Below are 26,474 nucleotides of genomic sequence, written 5' to 3'. Positions count from 1 at the left end.
CTTGGTTGTTTGTGTATAAGAAAGCCTCTGACTTTTGTGTGTTGATTTTATAACCTGCTACCTTGCTAAACTGGTGGATGGTTTTGATTAGTAATTATTATATTTTTTTAAAGAGCAAAAGATAAGTGCTTTATTATGAGAAATGTTCAAGTGAAATTTCAGTGTGCACCAGTGAAAGTGAAGAAAGAGTTGCATCAAATTTTTTTAATGGACACTAGGTTAAAAAGGGCTCTTTATGTCAAAACAAAACAAGTCTTGTTTTTGTTTTTGATAGATGATAATGTGGTATGTGGTATTTTTTTTTAATATATATAAGTGCCGGTTTGGCCTAACGTTTGTGCAACAAGGATCACCTAGTCTTACGCTCAAAATTATCTTTTTAATTAGTTTTGGAAATCATATCTCAAAGACCCAACAGTTGTATGTTGTTACCAACCTTGGAAATATTAGTTATTTGACAGCTTGATTGCTGTCTCATTTCATTTCCTGTGTCTGGCTTGCCAAGAGCATACAACAACAACAACAAAAATGAATGGAGAAGGGAAGAGAAGAAATCAGCCAACGTATCTATATCTGAAATAAATGAAATGGAATTATGAAACTGCCTTTGACAATATAAAGCTTTAAAATTCTAAGGCAAATCTTTGCTGCATTAGTGCTTTTAAGGGTTTTCTATTAAAGCCTTTATTTTACCTTAAACTATCAAAAAGATTGTCTGTATCTGTGTCCAAGTAGGAAATCTGTGCAAAGCCACACATTTGATGATCACAAAGATAATGGGCAACAGACAAAATTTACTATGGTAGATTGGATTTATCTGAAGAAGGAATAGAGAGTTAGAATTCAATCTCTTTGCCTACCCACATCTGATGAAACATTTCCTATAGTACTGGTCTCTATTACAATTATACAAACAGATGTGTGGCTATTCAGAGGGAAGAAGAAAATATCTGGAAAGAAAAGTAAAAAGTTCTTAAGAAAGAATGAGGACAATTCAAATCTAGGAACATTTACTAAGGACCACTGGTGTGTGAAGATTTCACATTTCAAAATAAAATTAAAATTTGTTTATGGGGATTATAACTGAGATGAAAAATGCACAAAAGATGAAGAATGATGTAAAAAGGAGAAACTAGGATTCCAGTTCTTATCTGTTCCAAAGCCTATCGTCACTCATTTTCACATACATTATCTCATTTTCAATCAAAAATTTAATGAAATAGAGTAACCTTTTTACTTGGTGATGAACTAGAGAAATTTGGGATGGTATACATGTGGATCGTGTGAGTAGCAATTAATAGGAGTTAAGAATTATGCTCATCTGCATTTTACTGAGTTATTTCTATGTACTGGGCCTATTACATATCATTTCACAACTCAATAAAGAAGTGTAATTGTCCACACAAGGCAGATGAAGAAGCCAGATCTTTGATTTCCCAGTAAGTATCCCTCCAGCAAATGACAGGCATAACCAGAGAATGATATATGAAGCTACAAATGCAAATAGTGGTGCTATAAGAAGAGAATTCCATACATTCAATGTATGAACCAAAAAAAAAAAAAAAAAACCCATGGGCCTCCAAGTGGTCTTGCCCTTGAACTGCCTCTTTATACTTGCCAACTCTCTTTAGACAGACTATAAATCAGTTTACAGCAGTAATTTGGACAAAACAATCAAAAGAAGTACATCTTCATCCTCAGAACCTACAAGGAAACAGTAGGTGTGTTCAAATTTCAATCTGAAAGCCCTGAAGGCTTTACATGACAATTTGTGCTGAGTACAAATGACCAGATGTGCCTGCCAGACTGTGATGCCCATCAGTGAAAAGAGACAAAGCCTAAGCTTTGAATACTTGGCTCCATGGGGATATTCAAGAGTAATTGATAACATAGCCTGGATCAATGTATAAGTTCAGTTAGGCTAACAGAGAAAAGGTAACCGTTTCAAAATGCCTTTAGCAACCCAGTCTGCAGATTGTTATTGGTGTGACTCTTGCTGAAACAGGTGTTGGGTTTATCAATTTGCATAACAAAATGTTTTTCTTGTGGCAGCAGCCCATACAATAATTGGTGCCATCTGTATTTATCTGTTCAAGTTTGGGTTCTAATATGAATACAAAGAATGTTGTGCTGTCTAATTTCATAGCCACCATTTTAGTCCAAGGGTGCTTGATATTGGAGAGAAGTTCATTTCTAAGGATAATACAAATGGTCATTTCATTTTTGGCTACTTAAAACAAAAATCAAGGCCTCACTACGTAACAGCTCCTTCAGGAAAGATCCAGCTAGAAATGAAAACCAACAGGCTGTTAACACATTGCCAATACTCTTGAAAAGTACTGCTTCCACTAGACCCTCTCTTCACTGGGAATTTTCTGTCCTTACCTCTTAACCAATTACTTGAAATTAGCCTGGCATCACCTTGTTCTGGTTCAACTCTTTTCTTACCTGAAGATGCAAAAATCTTGAGTTGTAGCTTTGTCTTGGATTGATTTCTAATGAAGGAAGGAAAAATAGAAAATTGAAGGAAAACTGAAAGGCAACAATGAAACATTTTCATAAGGTATATCCTAGAACCATAAACACAGTTATTTTCAGTCAACCATAGGTCAACTTTAGTGTCTACTATTTTAAGCCAATTGCAAGCCTTTAACATAAGCAACTATTTTAGGTGACCTACATAGGTACTCTTCAATGTTTTGTATATTTAAACCACAGGTCCATGATGATCTTTATGAACTAAAGGAAAAATTAACAAGTTTCCCACTTGAAGAAAAAGGAAGGACTCTAGACATTCAGGATCTCGAAGCAGCAATCAAAAGGACTGAAATGGGATTAAGAGTAAGTAGAACTTTAGATGTGAAATAAAATACTAAAAGGAGACAATGATTCCTCCAAAAGAGAATTCCTATCCTCACATGACCCTCATGTAAATCCCTAACAGAGATCTTGCTTTAAATTATGATTAATAAGTGATTGATTTATAACAATTCACAGTCCACAAATTAAGATGGTACTCATGTAAGATTATGCAGTGATTACTCTCAAATGTGTTTTGATCCTAAATTTCAATTGTTTAATTAAAATTTTTATAAATTTGCACATGGTCCAGATGAGGATCATCTCCATCTTCTAGACCTGTAACTGTCTCTGCTCTTGCTTCAGACTTTACCTACTTGTTATAAGCTTTGTTACTCAGCTCCTGAGGCTGTGAGAGATGTAATATACATTGTAACCTCATCAAACCAGCACACCATTGTCCTATATTACTGGATGGACCCAGCTGGAGTCTTTGGGTTGGCCGTTTTAAATAATCTGTTACCTAAAGGCCAAATACTTTCCTTGGATGCTGGCTTGAAATCTCTAAGAGAAAGCTATTACACCATGTCCATATTGCCTAGTAAATTCACCTGGCTAAGCAATTTCCTAACATTGTATATGGTTTCATTTGTGGAGAGTGCTACCGGTCACTCAAGCTTTGAGTCTCAGTTGTTTATTATGCTTTTTGGGATAGTGAAAGTAATTTGGCCTTGAAATGCCTAATGGTACCTTAGGCGTGTAATAAATGAATAGCATGTTGTGTCTTTTGGCTTAATTACACGATTCAGAGTGTTAACCTAATGAAATGGAGTTAATTAGCTGAGTATCTTAAGTCCACCATAATGGCCTAAACTTTAACTTTTCTGTAACAGATTCACATTGAGAAGTATTTAAATGTTGTAAACCATCGCGTGTTAATGACTCCTATTGAGGATGATAACTTATATTCTTCTCAGCCTTCCAAATGGTAAGTAAAATAGGTATTTCAAGTTTCTAAGTAAGTACAATAAAAACAAACAAAAAATAAAACCTCCTCACCCAGGTCAGATAACTATGAAGATAAAGTTTACCTGTTTTTGTTCATACCCATTCTAAATGGCAGAAACTGCACTTTAATAAAGTTTATTCTAGGTTATTTTCATTGAGTTCTAATGCTTGATCCCATGACAATTACTGCAGGGCCCTAGTTTTGACTCTTTAGTTTTATTGAATGGTATCCAAAATTTAACTGCTAGAGGAATTATCTTACTAAAAATCAATTTTTAATTATTCTAATCACTTGATATTTTCTTTGCAATTTTTATCCTGGCATAGGTGTTTTATTGTAAAGATGCTTTGGATAAACAAAACAAAAATAAAAACTTGCTTGAAATATTCATTATGTTATACATCTCAAGAGATATGTGATAAAACTAGAATGAGTTGAAGAGAAGTGACCTTGCCTTACTTTGAACCTTCTTAGTATAGACCTCCTGAATGTGAGTGAATGTATATTAAGGTTTTGTACTCAGCTTTAAAGCCCTGTGGCCCTTATTTGCATTGCAAATATACCAAGCATAAGTGAATAATAACAGACAGTTAGGTCAACTTTCAGAAAAAGTCCAAGAAATCATGGAAACCAATAGACAGAAAGTTCCTGTTCTCAGTAGTGAAAGTGGAGCCTTTGGGTGGCTCTTGTACCTTCTCCTCTCTGACTTGAAGGTGGTATCGTAGGCATCAATCATCCCTTAGTAGAGGCAACCCTCTGTCATTTATATCTTTGATGTTTAAATTGGGAATGCAAGCATGACATGCAAATAAGTTAATATGCACAATCTCTTAAAAACAAATCTGTAGGGAAGACAATAAAAGGAATTCTTGAAGAAGACAATATTAGAAGTTAGTTACCAACTTACATTGACTCTTGGCTCAAACTCAAGGTAGCCCTGGAGAGGGAGGCCAGTAGAGATGGCAGCTAGGGGATCTGTACAGGTGGCCAAAGTATGTGGCAAATACCTGAGCATACATATAGCAAACAAGAGAGCCTCAGAATAGAAGAGGTGAGGAAGTGAACTAGAGAAGAGATTTCTGTCACCAGCTCTAATGAAAATCTGTCTCCTCTTTCCAGTTTGCTCTTTGTCCCTTTATCTTGAAAAAGGGTAGTCTGAGCTATAGATTTTTCAGGGTATGATAACATGCTAACAGTGGCAGACACAGAGAATCAAGCTGTAAGTTCCTGGTAGAGACCTTTTCTTGCAGTTTTTCTCCCTTACCAAGCAGTGTCCCGACCTCCTATGCTTGTCTAGAAAAGTGAAGGAAGATATTGGGGCATGGATTTTGTTCCCAGGTGTGATCCTTGGATACTTTCTTTCCTATTCAGTCCAATAGTATAGTCACTGGCAGCAGCATCTCAGTCATAGCTATGGATGGGGCTCAAGTGGCATGCAATTTGAAAAGGAAATGAGGTGGGCCAACGGCAAAAACTGAAGTGAAGTCTAAAGTGGGTCTTCAAAGTTAAGCAAGTCCCTGGAGTCAAAGTGTGAGTCCCAAGTGGCTGAAGGAGGAAGAAAAGCAGCAGCAGTAGTAAATAGAAATGGAAAATGGATAAGGACCCCTGATAGAGCGTCACAGCCGGGCCTACTCGCAGGAACACCTCACAAATAGACTTGACTTCAAAGTCTGCTGTGGCCAACTAGGAATCATATGCCAAGCAGGTTATAGAACCCAGAATTTGTTTGGTTCTCACACCTGGGAGGAGTCAGACTGACCAAGTCATTGCACTTTTTCTTCTGATGTTCCTTGATAAGCTAGGGTGTCTTTTCATTACCGTTGGCATGACTCACAGAGGAACAGGCTACTAATGTCAACATTGAGTCAGGTCAGAGGGGAGACCGAGTCATGAAAGTTTTGAGCTGGGACAGAACATTTTACTCCAAATGGCTATCAGCCAAAGAATGTGGGCATGTACCCACAAGGTAGGTATGTTTACTTATTGATAAATTATACACTTATTTCACAGAGTGAATATATTCTAAAACAGTGGGTTGTTGGAATGGTCATGATGTACTTTATTACACAAAAAATGTATCTGGACTTTTCTGACAACCCAATATATAACAGAATTTTAAATGAGATAAAGGTGAAATAAGCATTTAAAATGTTTTCTCTGTTAACAGAAAAAACTTTCCTCTTGTTTAAAAAAGCTTGTTAATTATAATATTCTTATTTAATCTTGTTAACCATGATGCTTCATACTTGCTGTTGCTTATATCCCAAAGCATACTCTATATTTAGGTGAGAATCAGCATGAATGCTGGTTGAATATTCACACAAAAATCCATATTTCTATCCAACTTTTGAATAATTTTTAAGTTTTTTTTTTTTTTTGCTTTTTGGCTAATTATAAATTCAACTGGATTATCATCATTTTTACTTTCTAATATGGCTGAAGAAAAGGTCACTAGGAGTAAAAATTCTATTTTTTTGTTGTGCACTGATGCTTAAACCATCTTCAAAATACAATTAATTAGTTTTACTTTATTTTTTTATTGTATTATCCTTGTTGAGGTAGCAATGGTTTACAACACTGTATGTAATTTAGGGGTATAGGTGTGTTTATAGTGCCACATTTTTGTTTACAGTCTTTTGAAGATACTTGTTCATTTTTTCATTCTTAATTCAAGCTAAATAACAGAATCCATAAACCCATTATACTGGTAAAGTGTGTATACTATAAATTCCTGAAAGCAGATGTGCCAAAGATGGCCTTTGTAGGGTACAGCTCCCACTCTCAGGAGGCCTCCAGAGTTGCAGGTGACATGACTTTGTGGGGGACCCAGTGACAAACTGAATATATTAAATAGTAGTGTAAATGATTCTTCATGTTACATAAATAGAAATTCTTAGACTCTCTTCACATGCCCAGTGGCATTGTTTTATGTATCACCTGGGATGTGAGAACACTATTTAAGGGACCATATGTCTAGAGTGATGGTTCTCAAACTTTTACAGTCCTTTCTCTGGCTCCCCAATAGAGACCTGGAATCTGCATTTAACAAACATTCTTGGTGTTCCTAATACAGTTTTTGTGATCTTTGGGATCCACATGGTTCTTTGGAATCAATATTCTTTGTGCCTCAGCGGGGTCCTGCCATTGCTTGGTGAAGAAATATTGGTGCTAAGAAATCTGTTACTCCATTGTTATGAAGGTTGGATTGAGCCAGGTGTGGGGCCTGGCAAACAGGCTGGTAGGACAGTCGTTATCTCTCAAAATATAAATCTGTTGTATGTCAGAGGCCAAAAGCTCAAAACAACAACTTATTCTGATGGAGGGGCCATATTATAACAGAACTCTGTTATTTCTTTGACAGCAGAGGAAGTTCCTATGAGTAACTAAGAACCAACAATTATTCAGATATCTGGGTTTCATTCTAGTTATGGAAGCCAAGAGAGTTCATTCTTGATACACTCTTAACAATGACTTAGGACAACATCCAATAGTTGTTCTTATTATCATGAATTTTTATCATCAATATTTTCATAACACTTGGCAGTTTGCAAAAGACTTAAAAAAAATCTATGAAGTAGGTAACTACACTTTCCTTTTAAAGATGAGCAAACTGAGACTTTACTAGTTCCAGGTCGCACAGGTTGGTGAGGTCCAGGTTCAGTCTAGCCAAATGTCTGCAACATAGTAGTCTTCCACCCCATAATTGCCTGAAAACCAGAATCACAATTTGCACAAAAGATTATTGTCTTTTTTAGCAAGTATTGTTCACAGAAAAATCTGGTAGCTTTGTCTAATAGAGACAAAAAACAGTAGGTATACAAAATAATAATGATGGATGCCAGCAAATGCAAGATATTCCTAGCTGTCATTCAGAAAACAATGATAAGGACATTATCAAAAATGGCATATTTTCTGTGCAAAATGATGTAAAAATAAACTTTAAAAAAATGGCATATTTTCTCCAAAGAACTCAAAGTGCTCTTGGATTATTTTCAAAATAGGTTTCACTATTATCCCCACTTTGGCAATGTTTTTCTTCTATGCCTACGTGTGGTTTTCCTCTCATCATTGCTGGTCTTCACAAATTTTATCTGCTCACACTGTTCTTAATGACCACGTTTTGCTTATTGACACTAGGAGGGTGACTGCCATCTGTACCAACATTATCAGAACTGCACAGAAATCTTCATTTTATACTCTGTTGGAGAGGGGTGTGGGCAAAAACAAAGCAAATAAATAATAGAGAAAAAATAAGAGGGAAAGAAGAGCCTTCTGTTGAATCTATACTGGTGAGTGTAGATTAAGAGGTGCATTACCATTCAATTATTGAAACACCTTGGAACAAATCTATTCTGGATTTTTTACAAAGCAGCACACACATCTCATGCCTATAGAACATGACTGCATTCTAATAACAGAGAGAAAGGTGACGCACAGGTAACCTACGATGTTAATACTAGGTAACCTAGTATCAAGGTAGATAAGTATTGTTCTTTCATTTTCCTGTGGGTTTGAAATTTTGCAACAAAAATATTTAAGCATCATAAGTTAAAAAATAATAAACTGGAAAAAAAACATTTGAACAGGTATTATACCAAAAATTGCTAATCTTAAAACAAAGAGCTCTTGCCAATTAAAAAAACAAACAAACAAACAAAACTTGACATAGACAAAAGGCCATGAACAGACTACTGACAGAGATCAAAATTTGAATTTGAACGGTTAAGAGAGGGAGGCAAATCAGTTAGGGGCCTTGGGACAAAAAGAAGTACAAGGTGACTAGGTTCCTGGATTTTTGCTTTTCCTAATATACCTCCTATCTGACCTGCATAAATTTCCTTCTCTGAAGAATTCTTTCAACATTTATTTCAAGACCAGTCTTATAACAAATTTTCTTCATTTGTGTCTGAGCACATTCCATTTCTCCTCCACTTTTGATGAATAATTTCACTGGATATAGAATACTGAATTGCTAGGTTTTTTCTTTCCAGACTTCTAATATTCACTTCATGTTTGCATAGTTTATGATGAGAAATCTGGGTATAATTTTTAGGCTTCTTTCTCTGTAGTTGTTTTTTCTTTATCTTCTTGTTACTGGTTTTCCATAGCTTGAATATCATAGGCCTAGGTGGAATTTTTTGGGAATTCATTCTGCTTGGTTTGCTCAGAGCTTCCTGCATCTGTGGCTTGGTGTCTGCCATTCATTTTGGAAAATTTTCAGTTCTTCATACTCAAAGATTTTTTTCTGTTCCTTTCTTCTTTTTCTGACATTTACCTTATATGTATCTTACACTTCTTGTGATTGTACCATGAGTCGTGGATGTCTTATTATGTTTCTTTTCTTTGCCTTTCAGTTTATTTGGACATTTCTTCAAACTCACTGATTCTTTCTTTTGTTGTGTCCAGGGTATTGATAAGTTCCTGAAGGGAATTTTATTTTTCAGTATAAGTGACTTCTAACATTTCATTTTGATTCTTTCTAAGAGTTTCAAACTCTGCTTACCCATCTGTTCTTGCATATTGTCTACTTTTTCAATTAGAGCCTTTAGCATATTAATCAGTTATTTTAATATTCTGGTCTACTAATCACCACATCTCCTTTATGTCTGAATCTAATTCTAAACTTTGCTTTGTCTCATCAGGCTGCTTTTTCTTGCCTTGTAACTTTTTATTGAAAAATGGATCATGATCTATTGAGTAATAGGAACAGTGGTTAGCAGAACTTTGTTTTAGCTATAGTTACACTGGTTTGTTATTTGCTATAACTGTAAGTGTCTGAGACTTCAATTTCCTCCACTGTCTTTGTTTTTGTCTTCCCTACAAACATTGGTTTCTCTAGAAACTCTTTTTCCAGTAGGGTCTGGGCCTTGCTATCTCTGCAGTCCTCAGTTGTCCAGATGCTCTGTAGATGCAGTGGGAAAGTGTGTTTGGAAGAAACGTTCAATAATCCTATGATGAAGTCTCAGTCTTTTAGTTGGTATGTGCCCCTGGACTGTTAGCTTTGCAGGCCATTCTCAGTGTTTTCCCTTCTTAGGTGAGACAGGGAAAAAAAACAGAGGGAATTAAGAGTTTGCTAATTGCCTTTTTTTCAGGTACAAGAATGCTTTGGAAAAATAGTTTTCTTGAGAGGTGGCCTTCATTACAGAAGATAGAAGACTAGAACTCTGTAAGAGTCTTTCCTTTCCCCCATCAGAAGCAGGGGAAATTTTTTTCTGATCTTCACAGTGAGAATATGATGGGAGAGGTAAAATTCACAAAAGTATGCAAACCCCCCCCCATAAACTTGGCCCCCTAGAGTTTTGATTCTCAAGATAATCCACACTGAGTGTCCAGCACTAGCTCAAACAGGAGACTGTCCCTCTCAGAGTTTTTTCACCTCTCTCTCCAGTTTTCTGGACAACTGTTTGTCTTGAAATTTCAATTCTCTGATGAATCTAAAGAGTTGTTTTTCAGTTTACCCAGATTTTTCCTTGTTGTGAAGTTGAGAACAATAACTTCTTTACTTGTTGGAATAAAACCAGACATACAAAATTTGCTTCTTAAATTACTTTACAAAAGTAGGTATCACCATACACCTGCCAAAAAGTCAAGTCATTGGTAGTCAGGTTTTATTGATCTTAATAATGTTGACAATTTTAGGGAACTGGAACTGGCTTTGAAATTAGAATTTTTAAGACATAACATTACATACACATACTTATTCTTATAGCTTTATTTTGCTTTTACACTGTTTCTCCCACGGAACTGCCCACTGCTTAATAACCCCCTTTGCTCCTTAAGTCTGCAATTATGTAAAATAGGAGAGAGTTAAAGAATGTAAGTATACTTGCTTAGGAATCAGAGTTTTGAATATATTGAACACTAACTATACTGTGATTTGATTTTATTAAACAAAATAGAGCATTATGCATTTTTTCTTTACCAAGAAATATTTTATAGTGTAGTAATTCTTTCATTTCTGAATCATATAAACTCAGCCAGAGATAGCACTTTTTATTCATGCTATAATGGTTTTTATCAGACTTGGAAGTTCTAATGCTTAATAAACAACTGCAAATTTATAGTGGTAAAATGCTAAAGACTGGTCTAATTTATTGCAATTACCAATAGAATATTTCCTATAAAATGTAACTGTGCTAGAATGCATTGCTTTTTAATTATAATTTATTAAGTTTTTAAGATATCAAACTTGGTTTAATATCTTTTTAACTTAGGTATCTTCCAGCTGTACTTGATCAGAAGTCATTTGTTTTCCCTGTGGAATCTGAGGGTAGACTTTGGCAACCCCCAAAACAGCACACATCATTCCCACATGGCTTTTCAAGAATAAAGGTAGGAACAGAGAAATCCAAAGAGGTAGAAAGACAATTAGTGGTTATCAGAGGCTGCAAGGAGGGGATATTAGAGAATACTTCTAAGGGCATCAAGTTTCTTTTGGGGATAATGAAAATGTTCTGGAGTAAGGCGTGATTGCTATACCATCCTGTGAATATACAAACACTTTGACTCATGGTTTGAAAGGGAGACTTTTAAAGTATATCAGTTATATTTCAGTAAAACTGTTAGAAAAAATGAAGAGTGAAATTAGGAAACTTGCTTTGTGTTATAAATGAGAAAACATGTTATTGTTCAGTCAGATATGTTTATGGCACAGTCAACTTCAGTGACAAAAGCTTTTTTCCAGAAAGAAAAGTAAATCAAAAGAGAATGCTTTCAAATTTTTGAACACAGACCTAGAAGCGAAATTTTGAGGGGACAAGGAATGGCAATCAAGATGTTTCTAAGCTTACCTCTACTGGGTGATCTTTCAGTTTGGTTCTTGTTCTCTGCCTGACTCCCCCAAAGTGATAATAGCATAGCTTGCTAGGGTGTCTGGCACTGTCATCAGTATTTGGGAATACTGACTTGTTGCCTTCAAAACAATCCTAGAAGGAGGTGTTAATATAGGTGTTTTCATGTCATCAGTGAAAACGTCAAGATACAGAAATGTTAAATAATTTGCTCTGGAGAATACAGCTAGTGTATGTCAGCACATGGATTATGAACCCAAAATGAAGGGCTCTTAGCCATTGTGGTGCTCATTTTTAATAAAAGCATTTATTGAAATAGAATTTACATGCCATAAAATTCACCTTTTTAAAGAGCTTACGTTCTAGGTTTTTAAAGTGTTAATTCAGTGGTCTTTAGTATACTTACTGAGATGTGCAGCCAACACCTAACTATAGTAGCCTGCACTTTTTCTTCATCTTCATCACATGTGCCACAATTTGCAATTAGATACTGAGTTGTATGACTTTGTTTAGTTTTGTTTTGATGTCCATTCTCCCTCTGGGTTATAAATTTACTGAGGGCAGGCAGGCCCCATGTCAACAACTTATGCATTGCTGTATAATACAAGAGGACTCTCAATGAATGTTTGCTGAATGAATAATGAAACCACCACAGTGACCTCTCAGGATGTGTTCATCATGTAAATTATCAATCTGGGCTCCTCTACACTTACAGAGCAGCCCATTCCTCCCTTGGGTTTGTTCACTGGGTTTGTTCAGCCTCTCTATAGGTTCTTACTGTGTACCAAGCCTGCTGGTGGTATGTTAGCATTAACAATCCAGGTGCTGCTCTCAGGAGCTTACATTCTAGTGGGGAGAAGACTTCCGCGGATAAGAAAATACAAGATAATAAGAAATGTTTTGATGAAAATAAAACCACACTGCTACAAAAGCAGCCAAGACTTCTCATCTTCCTTACTATTAAATACCTACATTTAGTTAAATTTAAAATTTTTTGTCAAGGGTCTAGGGGGACAATTAGAACAATTGTAGAAAATAGTTCCTATTCTTATTCCAGAAATTAAAAAAGAAAAAACTGTGGTCAGAAATGTATTTCCTCAAAAGAACTTCCTTAAAATTATTATCTTATAAAAACCCTTATCTTAAGAATTTCCTTACAATTTTTATAAAAATTCTTATCTTACAAAGATAAGAAATCTTGTATGCTGAACCTAACTGTGTTCTTTCAAATGCTGTGAGAGTAAGTGAGCTTCACTTAGAAAGGGGCATGGGCTGTTTCCCACCTGACTTCACCTCCAGGGCCTGGATCCCTATAGCTGTTTTATTTCTAATATCAGTGACATCTGTTTAAAAATGCATAACCACTGACACAAAAGATAGCCCTGATTTTGCTTTGCAAAGTCAATGACAAAGAGCACTGTTTTGCCAGCTGTTCTGCAAGCCTTCTATACCAACTCGAAAGCTGGTATTATTAAGTAGTAGTGAAACCCAACTGGGATATTACCACCTTTAATTGCTCACTTCCACATTTTAAACTAAGGTAAAACCCCAGTTGCTTCCTTAAGTGGTCTTTCTCCAAAAGTGGATAACTGTTTTTGGATTCCAATTCACAAAAAATTTAGGTGATAAACCATTAGGAATTGTTCAATCATAAATGAGAATAATAATTAGTAATTGTTTACTAATCTTCTGTATTTCAAAAAGCACACTCAGAAACATAACTTAAGCATGTACATTTACATTAGACTTAAACTTTTGAGGTTTTTTTTGTTTGTTTGTTTTTAAAAAGTAGCAGGTAGAAGTGGGCTATAAAGTACTTCTTTGAGATTTGCAGATAACTGAACAAAGCGAACATTGACTGTGTTTACTTGTTATTTGATTTTTTTCCTCCAAATTTAAAGTTAGTAAATGTTTGTAACTAGGTAAAAAGCATAAAATAAAGATGTAAAACGCAAAGCTAACTGGTCCACCCCTGGTCTATACCACCTGTCTGATCTCCCATGAGCTAATCAATGGTAATAGACTGGCTTAAAGCTGTCCACACATTTCTCTTTGTTCCTAACACATACACAATATGAGCACATCTGTGGATATGTAGGGTTTCAGATGGTTGGGAACTTTTTTGTTTTTATTGGAAAATATGACATTTTGAATTGTGAAAAATAAAAGCCACTTAAAAATGTTTTATTCATAAAAGCTGTAGTCATACAAATATCTGCATAAAACATCTGCTATTTTAAAACTAAGCTACTATGAAACAAAACACAGTACAGGATATTGTGACATACTTCAGAGCCTTTTCTACTGAATACCCCTGACACTAAAGGAGGGAAAGTGTGACCCCTTTACATTCTAGGGTTCAGCCTAAAGAGAGAACCCTAGGCCAGGCAGGGAAATCTTTAATATCTCATGTTTATCATACAGAGATAGATGAATTTTACATTACATTCCATCATAGAGCTCTACACCACACACAAACACACACACACACACACACACACACACACACACCCCTCACTCTAGAGACAGCAGATTTTACCCTCAAAACATCAAAACATTCAGGTGAAACTGATACCCTAGGAATGTGCCTCATGCCAGTTATGTTCCTCAGAGGACCCCAGCACACTACTGTATATTCCTAGCAGAGGACTGCATAGCATTCATTCATTCATTCACTCACTCAGCAAGTGTTTATTGATGCCCTTCGATGTGTTGCACACTCTATTCCCCTACTCACTGGAGGCAATTAAGTGGAAGAGATCGGCAAATAGTACACAATTATGAAATTGTGAAAGATACTATAATGAGCAGGTTGGTGGATATGGGTATGAACAAAGGTAGCCCACACACACTGATAATGAAATGTAACTAGAAGTGAATCTGACAAAATAAGATCTAAAAATGTACCCTAAGGTATATCCTAAAAAATATTATTAGACTATGAAAGCATAGTACAGATATTTGTTGCAGTTTGTTTACAATAACAAAAATGGAAACAATCTACATGCTTATTGATAGAATGTGGTTAAAATATGTATGATGTCTCCATATAACATGATACTAGTTAGCTTAGACTATGACATGGGAAAATGTTCATGATATCTTTCTTAAGCGAAAATTTAAAGATTTAAAACAGTGAAGATCCTATTTTTGTAACTGCACATAGGTTTGCATGTACCTATAGAAAAATACCCTATAAAGATAACTAGTAAATATAGATAACAATGCTATAATGGGAAAAGTACAGGGTCCTATTGGAACATCTAGGACACCCAACTCACACTGAGGAATAATATTAAACTGTTTCTTAGTTGAAAATAGAAAATCAATGGGGTTAACCATTGGGGAAGTTTGGGGAGGATGAGCAGAGTTTCTAAGTTGGGGACATATATAAAATGTTAGCAAAACTGAGAGTAATTCAGTCTGCTGAAACATGTCAGGAAGGAGATTGAAGGATGTAGTCAGAGGGGTAAATGTTCCTGTGAGCTTAGATCCAGGGACATAAGACTAATTCAGTTCCTGACAAGGTTAATCCTGGGTTACTTATGAGATCTCTAAAAGGAAGTGAATGATTTCCTCTTTATGCCCCTATTCATAAAGAGTGTAGAAGAATCATATGAGAATAGTGAATAAAGAATAATAAGTACAATAATCTATAGATTTTCTGTGATAAATATTTATGAAGTTGTTCAATATTTATGAAGTGTTCGAACTTATATCTAGTCCAGACTAATAGACATAATTACCTTTTCAGCAGGAAAAAATTTATTTATACACACAAATAAAATTACCTTTTTATATTTATTTTTAAAAATTACTTTATGGTGTGATGAAAGTATTAGAGGGATCAAAACAATTAGGAGGCAACTGCAATAATATAAACAAGAGATGATGGTGTTAGCAAGAGTGATAGTGAAGGGGTGGACACTATAAGACTGAATGAAGAGAATTAGAAAAGTATTTGAGGATAAGTGGTAAAATTCAGGGATGATATTAATATTTTGTCTCTAGCAAAAATCTTGTGTTATTTTCCAAAATAGGGGAAGGTAGGATATATAACATTTCTGTTTCTATTTGAGCTAACATAAAATCATACAAGTTAGGGGAAATCAATTAATCTTGGCCATTAATTACATGGACATTAGGGTTTTTTTTTCTTTAAAGATTTATTTATTTGTGCATACAGAACTGGGGTACAGGCCAGAGGCTCAGGGGCAGCGAGAGGCTTCACCAGAGACAGAGCGGGGAGCAGAACAGGCAGATCAATGAAGTACACTGCTGAGGGGAGCAGTGGGCGGGCCAGGAGAGGTCTGCCGCGCCATGTGGTCACCTCCAGGGCAGGTGGGAGTTGAACTCATGCTCAGTGCTGTGCTTTAACCCGCTGCGCCACCAGGGAGGGCCAGCAATAGGGTTTTAAAGATTATAGAAGCTGGAGGCAGAATTTGGAAGCATCATCAACCCTTATGGTAATCTGGATATGAGATGGTGAAGGTTTGAATTACTGTGACTTGAAGAGGGACTGATTCTCATGTCCATTATGATTAAAGAGATAGAACTGATATGACTTGGCAGTTGATTGGAGGATTAAAGAGAGCGGAAGTAGTCAAAGGCAATCCAATATCTGGCTTGTGGGTTGGGTATAGTGATGCCACTCATTTAGATAGGTGGAGTGGGGATGCAGAAGGGCAGATATGTTAGGATGATGGTCAGAGGATCCTGGGGCATAAGACTAATTCAGTTAGTGACAAGGTTAATTCTGGGTTACTTATGAGACCTCTAAAAGGAAATGAATGATTTACTTTTCCCTTTTTATGTCCCTATTTATATAGAGTGTAGAATCATATGAGAATAGTGAATAAAGAATAATAAGTACAATGATGTATAGATTTTTTGGAATCAATATTTATGAAGTTGTTCAAGCCAGAGGAGACGTATAAAGATCACCAGGTGAAAATGAGGAGAGTGTTGTCACTGAGAATTCCTTTTTTCTTTGAGTCTAAGATACCACAAATCATGTATCAACATCAAATTGTGAGCTTTTCAGGTTAAAAATGGATTCAATGTAATTTTAAAAAATATATGTAAAACACACTTTCATATCACAAAATGTAAGGCTAAACTTTTTTATTTGTAGGCTAAAAACTCCTTCAAATCACTTTCGGCAGTTTGATGTTCTGTGCAGCATGGTGATAACATTTTTTATAACCCTGACTTATGAAGTTAAATCTTTCCTCCTCTTCAGACTCCGAATATAATTTGAAGCATAATAAAAAAAATAGTAGGGCTTCTTATCAATGTCTTATTTGGTTGCATTCTTAGTTTCATATTTTTTTCCTCAATTACCCATTCCTTAAAGTAAAAGACAGTATCTTTGAAATTGAAAGTAAGACATCTATTGGAGAGCAAGCTATTCAGTACCTGAGTGCCTGTGCAGATCAGTGACACCATTGGTCTCCATTGCGTGGGAAATCCTAAAATCTCTTCGAAGAGACTTGGTAGGCTGGCTTGTGACAGATTCTGCCTCTACAGTCACTCATTGTCTTAGTGCTATACAAAATGAAATCTTTTTTTTTTTAATAAAAAAAATTGATGTAATCTTGCATTATAACATTTATAAATTTCAGTGATAATCATTATCAGTCAACATCTGAAAATCTCCTAAACATCTAGTTCTACCCATTTTAGCCTGTTCAAGCACCCTCCTTCTTCCCTTTTGGTAGCCACTAATCAAAAAGTCCTTGTTTAAAAAAACATTTTAAGCAAAAACTAGTGACCCAGTTTAGCTGCCAAATAAACCAGTTCTACGACACAAAACTCAATTGTGCTAATGATGGTATGGACTGGTTCTTATGTATGGCTTAATTTTGAGCAGCACAACTGTGTCACAGCTTACCACTGTGAGCAAGAACTGGCAATGTTCTTTAGATATCAAATATAAGGAAAGCTGACTTCAGAAATGTTGAAAGCTCAAAAATCACATGTGTCTTTGAATAGGAGAAACAGAACAGAAATCATAAATAGATTTGACACTCAGTAAAAATAATTTAGTGTATACACAAAGCATTTATGGAGATTTTCTTATATGTTGTAATTCATTGGGAAGTTCAGAAGACATTAATTTATTTTATTGAACAAATATTGAGTGCTGCTTATGTGCTTGCTATTCACAGTTTCAGGTTCTGGGATACAGAGAGGCTTGATTCAGGTACGATCACTTTCTACATGGAATTATAACAGATGATATTAAATTGACCTCCTCAGAGCACTGGGAAATGCAGGGAGGCTTTGGGGGTTGTCACAGTGCTTTGGGGGCTGGCCTTTATCAGGCCAGTATGCTATAGTTACTGCAATTCATGAGTTGTTCTGCACAGAAAAACCTATACCTCTCAGAACATCAATAGAATCCACAGTGGGAAATATTGTAGAAGACACAGTGGTGCTCATGCCCAGACTGACTACCAAGGAAAAGAGACAATATTTCTCTGTCATTACTGAATCATGCTAGGCAATATATACCCATTACTCTGCCTGGCTACCTACCTTCTCCATTTGAAGATGTCACTCAGAATACTTTTGGGTAAAAGATGAAGGGTGAAGATTTTCTAAAGAATGTGACAAAGGCCCTAATAGCAGTCCAAAAGTATAGGTTCTGAAAGTTGGAATAAATGCGTAGTCTCCCTAATAGCACCATGCCTGCCACACAGTAAAGTGCTCATCTTCATGCATTTTTTATGATTATTAATCTAATTCTGGAATCTGAGACTTTTAAGGGAAATTTAAGTCATCTTATTTACCCCAATATCTGACATCTGAATCCTTTCAAGGTGATCTTCAGCAGGGCTTTGTTGTAGATACTAATGACAGAGAGCTGTCACTAAAAAGGAATAGAGGGCCCTCCCTGGTGGCGCAGCGGGTTAAAGCACAGCACTAAGAAGCTATAGCCACTTCAGCATGAGTTCAATCCCCGCCCCAAAGGTGATCCACATGGCACAGCAGACCTCTCCTGATCCACCCGCTGCTCCCCTCAGCAGTGTGCTTTGTCAGTCGGCCTGTTCTGCTCCCTACTCTGTCTCTGGTGAATTCTCTCACCACCCCTGCACCTCTGGCCTGTATTCCAGTTCTGTATGCATAAATAAATAAATCTTAAAAAAATAAAAAGGAACAGATTTACATTGCTAAGGAACTGGGTACTTCTAGTCACAGAAGATAGCTAATCTGTATTTGTTTTAGATTATAGAACAGTAATATTCATTTAAATCAGTCTCAAACTCAGACTCTGAGACTTGTCCCCAAAAAGGTTCTTAAGGTCCCTGAGGCCCTTCAATAAAGTGATCCAGTTCCCTTGATGAACCAAGAAATGATGGCCCAGAGACGGGAGATGGTATGTCCAAGCTCATTCAGATCGCAAGTCCTGGGTCTTACCTACCAATCAAGAACTGTACCTTCCCCAGGTTGCTCAACCTTTGCCTTTCCTTTCACTTTCTTATGCCATTTGTGAACCATATTTTGGTGGCCTTTATTTATAGTATTTCTTCACTCCAAATCAATACAAGCTCAACTCTCCTTTGGGACTACAGATAGTGCCCGACCTAGAGTAGGCTCTTACCAGATGACAGCAAGTGGTTAGAAGTATGGGTTCACATCCTGGTTTTACCACTCAACTGTTGAAACTTGGGACATCACTTAACCTCTTCTGCAAAATGGGCATAATGATAATAACTGCCTCATAGGGCTATTGGAAGGATAAATGAGTTAATATACGTAGATGTCTATAGTAGTGCCTCAGGCATGGTGAGTGTTACATAGTTGTTAATTCTTATTATTTGTTGATGAATCTGGTCAGCCCCTATGATGTACCTATTATGTGCCAAGCACTGTTTAAGACACTAGCCAAAATTCTCTGTACTCTCGAGGAGCTTACACTCTATTTGTGGCGTAGGTATTAGGAAAACAAAATTAATGCTGTGACAAGTAAATACAGCCATGTGGCACATCATGGTATATTGGTCAATGGCAGACCACCTACTCCTGGTGGTCCCTATGCACAGCTAGGTATATATAAACTAACCACCTAGGCGTATGTAATTATATTCTATGATACTCAACACAATGAAGAAATCACCTAAGGACATATTTCTCAGCATGTAGCCCCATGATTAAACAACTTTCAGTTGTGTACAGTCTGTGAGTCGGTGAGAGAAAAGCTAGAGAAGGTTGGGATGGTTTTACTGGTAGGAGGACAACTGAGCAGAAATCTGATGGACATGAACAAGTCATTTGACCATTTGGAGGAAGATCATTCTAGGCAGTGGGAAGAGAATATGTAAGGACCGTGAATTAGGAATGTGACTCCAAGGAAACTGAAAAGGGATGTGTAAGGTGAAGGAAGTGAAGGTGGAGACAACTAGGAAAAGTAGTCAGACAGCAGATCATGTAGATCCCTGTGAGGGTCTTGGTTATTACCCTGAGGCAAATGGGAAGGCCTTGGAGGTCATTCCAGCTGTCTTGTTGAGTATATGATGTCACAGAACAAAGGTAGACGCAGGGAGATCACTTAGGAGTTTCTGTCAACCTTGATGCAATAATTTCTCAGCCTCCCAATATTTTGAAGAATGTTATTTCCCTTTTTTACAGATGAAGGAACTGAGGGTGAGATGATAGTAATTTAGAGCTAAGAAATGGCTGTATGGTAAGGGAAACTAGAATTCTGCTGGTGAACATAAGGTGTAATGTATACAGATGCATATATTAAGATATACACATGAAACCTAAACAATGTTATATACTTCAAAGTACAATAATATTATATTTCAAATATTAAAAAAAAACTACTAAGAAAGAGCAGAATTCAGATTCCAACACAGGTCTTTTAAATCTCAAACTCTGACTTTTCATCACACCTGTTCAAAATAGAAAAACTTGGGCTCTTCTTCCTGTGTTTACCAAAGGGAAATTTACAACTGAAAAAAAAATTCCTGATTTTGTCCATAAATGGCTCTAACTATAACCAGAATTTTTCTCAGATTTTTATTTTTAAACTTGCCCAAAGAAACTTCTTAATGAAACACTCCTGATAAAAACGATCTTTTAACTTTCTAATTTGGTCATTATGAAACCACTTTAGAATTATATAGAATACATCACAATACAATATGCAATACTGTTTTACTGTCACAGTTACTATTCAGTTGGCTTACATCTAATTTTAGAGAGGTTTACATTTTATAGTATATATAAGTTACAGCTAAAGGAACAGATGATTAAGTACTAGGATTATTTCTATTAAAAACAGGTATCAAAAGTAGGCCCTCAGGATTTGTCTTCTAATAACATTGTTTCTATGAGAAAAATTCAATTAGCTGCATATTTTTGACTTATAGCACCTTTTCCAGATACATAAGCTATGTACCTTATAGAAAGACTGCTTTAATTTTTTTTATATGATAGTCCATGTTTCAGTAACATTTCAAAGGTGGCACCCCAAATTTCTTATGCCTTTCTCACTGACTTACCCAGAGAAGTTAACTTCTGGGCATACAGAAATGCCATCATTCTCTGGCCACCAATTCTCAGGAATAGCTGGAATAAACAAAGGGAGGTCATGGAATTAGTAATTGGTCCATATGCCATCAAAATTGAACAGAATGTCACCTTTGGCACACTGTTGCTGTAAGCCAGTGACTGTGTCACCATGGCATACTGTAAGAATAACACAAACATAGCAAAACTCATAAATGTCTTTTAGTATTAGTGTGCTAGTTCATTTTTTCAAATATTTTAATTTTAATATGACTTTGTGGAGATGAAAATCTCAGCAATATAGGAGCTCACAATCTGTAGTCAGAATTCTATAGACAGCAGGCAGTGAAATAATAGACATGTGAAAACAAAATGCCCTGGTAGGGTGTACCTAGTACCTGGGCTTTATTGTAACCTGTGAGTGTTTCATCTCCAAAATCTGTTGTCAAGCAAAGCCAATCCTGACCTCCATATCCTACTTTGCCAGCCCACAGAGTATGTTTTTCAATATTGTAAGGACATTCAATCTATCAACCTTTCCTTACTTCACTACTTTCCATTGCTGTCTTTTTCTTCCTTAGCTAGATTATATGGAAATGATTATGGCAGATTGTTAATTCCCTATCCAATATCCCATTTCCCTCACTGGCATTGCTTACAGAACTGTAACTTTGTTCAGGAGGGTATCAGGCTGAGGCTGAAATAAATAAGATTCCCCATTTCTGAGGACCTTTCTTGCTGCTAAGTATGACCATGTGTCCCAGCTCTTTCTAGCAGTCTAGCTGGGGTGATTCTAGGGAATGTTCTGATTTTCCTGATAAAAGGGTATCATCACAAATGGCATGTCCCTTCTCCCCTTTCCCTTTTTTTTTTTTTTTCTGTCTTGGACACAGACATGACTTCTGGAGCGATGGCAATCATCTTGCAACCATGAGGTGGCCAGCATAAGGACAAAAGGCAACAGTGAGGGTGACAGAACAGAAGAGGGGAAATTGAGCTCTAGTAGGGCTTTATTTTCAACTAATTTTTATCTAGAAATATGGTTACCACTGCAAAGACATTTACCAGCTTGCAGTTAGACATAGTTATATCACTAAAATACTGGCTAATGAAATGTAAAGAGAAGTATTGTGGACAGTTTTCTGGAAACTTCCTTGAAAGAGAACTGGCGTATTGACCTTTGACCCTTTGTCTATGCTTCCTCTATTCTGTGATAGTAAGAATTCTAGCAGCTCTCTTAGAACAGAATGAAGAGATCTATATATTAGGGATAGTACTAACCTGGAAGGAACCTGGTTCTTAGCAACTTCATGGAATTCCAAACCAACCTGAACAGACTACCTTAGCCTTCATATATGGGAGAGGAATAAACTCTGTCTTATATAAGCAATATTTATTCAATTTTCAGTCATATACATATATACTTAGCCCCAATTTCACTACTAAATTCATTAATTTTTTTTTATGTCAGGGTTTATATTTTATTCCTTCTTTCGTGTCATATTAGAAGAAGAGCACCACCTCTTATTAAGGTTAGCCTATTAGTAAGAGTTCAGCTTTTGCATTTATCTCTTCTTACCAATTATCAATTTCTCCTTAATCATTTCTAGGTCTTTGCATGACTAGCTAATTTTTCTTTCATTTAAATCTCAGTACAATGGCCATCTCTTTTGAGAGACTGTCCTTATCTCATTTATTCCCTCCATTTTTTTGTTTTCTGTAAAGTTTTTAAGTCCAGACATCATGTAATTTTACCTGTAAATACTTCAGATAAGGGCTTTAATAATTTCCACAATGCATTAATGTTACTTCATTCCCTGTTCATATTTATTTCCCCTGTAAACCTTAAAATTGTCTTAAATCAGGCAGTCTGCTTGAATCAGGATATAAACAAGGTTCACATTTTGTAGTCATAACCCATCCTATTTTTACCAGTTTCCCTCATTTAAGAAATGACATTTATTAGTTGAAAAAACCAGATCATTTATGATAGAGGTTTTTTTCACAGCCTGGATTTGACTGATTGCAATCCAGTGGTGTCATTTTTACTGTTCCTCTGTCTCTAGTAGTTCTTGTTAACTGGTAGTATTGTCTAGAATTTTGGCCAGTTCAGGTAACATTTTTTTGGCAGAAATGTTTCACAGGTGGAACTGTGTACTTCCTTTTTTTAGCATATCAGAGTCAAACTCCTCTTTTTCTTTAAGTGATCTTAAGATTGATCAGTGATTCCAATTATTTCCAGCTCAATTTTATCCTTTACAACTAATGGTAAGAGCAACCATTGATGTTTACCTAAGTACATTAGGGATTAAGAAGGGGTGACTTTATAACTCTATCATTCCTTTTGCATTGATTAGCTTTTGTGAACAATTTCCCTAGCAACTCTATATTGAATCAGAAAATTGATTTCCAGGAAAAACAGAATAAATGCTTAATACTTTCTTTTATTTATCACCTTAAATATTATTTTATCAATTAAGTTTTTTTTGGAGGGGGGAAATATTATTAAGGACTTGGAGGGGGGAAATATTATTAAGGACTTTTATAAAATTGAATTGTTTCAATCCCTTGTAGTCATTGACCTTTGGCCAGAAGGCTCTTAAATAGCACTTTAAAATTTGCAAGATATAACATACATGAGTCATTTAAATCTCATAAACAACTCAGTTTTACAAAACTGTTATATGACTTGACCTAGAACTTGGTGTCCATTGTTCTTTCCATTAAATATAATAATGGTTGAAAGAATCAGAGTGTTAAAGGTAACTGGACATTTTTTCTTTTTTCTGGCTTTGAGATTAAACAGCAGATGTCTTTAACCAGTGGGAATATGATATTAAGCAATATATACTTTAGAAGGCATTACTTGTAGCAAACACTGTGGAGAATAATGTTCTGCTGATAATACTGTAACTTGGTAAATAGCTTGTCTCAACTTTGTTTGTGAAGCATTTCAATTTTGATTACTCTGTGTGGGATCTACTGCTCAGATGTATGTCATTTTATGGTCTGCCCATGTCTGGGGAGCTGGTATTACATGCTGCCTAGTGTTTTTAATTCAGAACTTCTTCTAAAAGAAACCTTAGTCTCTTATATTCAAACCCTAGTTTTAATAGCATAAGCTATTTCCCTCTTATATAGCTTTGTGGGCATAGTAATAAAATAAATACCACAAAATCACTGATGAGATGAAAATTGAGCTCCCTGCTTCTGTGCAGCCATGTAGGTAAAACAGTAATTGGCTCTGATAATAACTTTTGTTCTTACAAACCAAAGTCTAAATGAGAGTCACATTTGATATATCTGCTTGTAATTACTATCAAAAAGAGAGTGTACAAAATTTAGATTGTTTAGTGACTCAAAATAGATTAAATAAATTGCTGTCTATTCTTGAACAATTTAAGAAAATTTTCTGAAATTATTTCTGATATTTATCTTACTGTTGGTAAAAACTGATCATCTTCCAGAGCATGCTTTTCTGCTTAATGGAATGATTAATTTTGTGTTTTAAATCTCTAATTGTTTTTCTTAAGAACTCTTATCACTGGGTCCCCTAGTGCAGCTTGTAAAGACAAGGATTTCTTCATACATCTCTGTAGACATTTTGTGAGACAAATTCAGAGTTTGAATGTATCTGGTAGTAATTTTTAATGAAACCATTTCATATGTTGATATTTTTTAAAGGTAGATGCCCTTGATATCTTTTTAAATGGGGAATTAAATCATGTGTAGTACATATTGTTATTTTGGTGTATAAATGCTTTGTTGTCAAAATAGTAAATATTAGAATAATGATCATTAAAAAGGACGTTTCCATTGCTTTAGAAGCCAACTGATCAAGAGTTGTTATGACAAACTATCATTTTTGTTAGGTTTCTCTCAATGCTTTGATATATACAGAAATATTAATGTCCAGTGCCACAGAAATGTAAAAATGGGCAGGAAGCAACTGTACTTTAATGCCAGTTTTAACAATGATTCTGCATTTGCTCATTCCTTCCACCCCCTTGCACCATTCCTGTAGCTACACAAAGTTGATGGAGCAAAATAAAACTAAGAAAACTGCTATGGTCCACCGAGCCAATGATCCCAGAATTAAAAAGTTCTCACAAAGCTTAGACATGATAGATGAAGCTATTACCACCAATTGTATCCAGAATACACATTTTAAAACACCCTAATTACTGAAAGCACATCCAGTCAATATAATACATATTAGCAATTTCCCGATTCTTGGTAAAATGGAAATTATTCTGAAAGTTTAATTAAAGAAGGAAAAAATTATGTTCAGGTATTAATTTCAATAACAGAGGCACTCAGCTTCCGTGTAAAAACCCGGAGTAGCGCTGCGAGTGTGGGTTACCCACAGAAAGGAAGCTGTTTATAAATAGACACTCATTACTTTTGTCAACACAGTACCTTAAGGAAACGAGAACAAATCTGCCTTATTTGCAACCTGTGTCCCTCCATGGGTTAAATAAAATAGACAGTTGGGTGCAGTTATTTGGAGATTTGGTTTAAAAACTGCTATTAAAAACATTAAAGTAAATTTTGGAGTAAATTTTGTAGTGAGAATAACATAACTAGACATCATGAATCCTGTAGGTATTTTTGTAACCTTCCCCTTCACCTTGACCTTAGGCACAGACCCATTTTTGAATGCTCACAATCAAAGAAATAATGGGATCCTGAACTCATCTGCCTGGTTCCTACAACCATTTTAACAATTACATCAGATCACTCCTAGAAATAACACACTTAATTGAAAGGAGATCAATTGCGTAAGTGGCTTACAACACCCACTTTTTAAAAAGACTCAATGGTCACATATTGAATGATCCATTTATTTGAAATGTCCAGAATGGCCCTATCCAAGAGAAAGAGGTATCAATAGATGAGTAATGGCCAGAAATTTGAAGGAAGAGGGAATGGAGAGTGATTGTTAGTGTGTATGAGGTTTCTTTTGGGGGGGTGATGATGTTCTGGGAGTAGGGCTGATGGTTGCACAACTGAGTGAATCTGCTAAAACCCACCAAATTCTGCTCTTTGAATTTCATCCTTTGTACTGTGAATTATCACAATAAGTAGAGTCATAAAACTTCAGAAACTGTTGGTAACACCATATTCCTTAATGGTCAACTCACCTTTAGCATCAAGTCACCCAAAACAGGGGAGGGAAGAATGGTGGGGAGTAGTGAGGAGAGAGGGACGTGGAGAGGGAGGGGAAGGTGAATAGTTCTCCAAGAGACCAGTAAGCCTGCCACATTCTGCAAATAAAGAAACTGACTTCCAAAGAAGGGAAGTCACTTACCCAGGGTGGAGCAAAGCTTCAACATAGGTCCTTGGAAGACTGTATT

The 26,474-nt window shown here is 35.9% G+C and overlaps 1 protein-coding gene across 1 annotated transcript in view; it reads left to right on the top strand.

The window, feature by feature from the left end:
• Positions 1–26,474, top strand: part of LOC101630606 (IQ domain-containing protein H-like) — a 65,461-nt gene that overhangs the window by 6,765 nt on the left and 32,222 nt on the right. The window contains exons 2-4 of the mRNA XM_004687646.1: positions 2,719–2,841; positions 3,693–3,787; positions 11,023–11,140. Coding sequence (XP_004687703.1) covers positions 2,719–2,841; positions 3,693–3,787; positions 11,023–11,140 — 336 coding nt within the window. The remainder of the gene's footprint in view (positions 1–2,718; positions 2,842–3,692; positions 3,788–11,022; positions 11,141–26,474) is intronic.

Source organism: Condylura cristata, unplaced genomic scaffold, assembly GCF_000260355.1.
Source record: "Condylura cristata isolate star-nosed mole 26May11 unplaced genomic scaffold, ConCri1.0 scaffold00023, whole genome shotgun sequence".
Classification (NCBI taxonomy): domain Eukaryota; kingdom Metazoa; phylum Chordata; class Mammalia; order Eulipotyphla; family Talpidae; genus Condylura; species Condylura cristata.
Note: the sequence above shows the minus strand (reverse complement) of the source record. Positions and strands in the feature narration are given on the sequence as shown.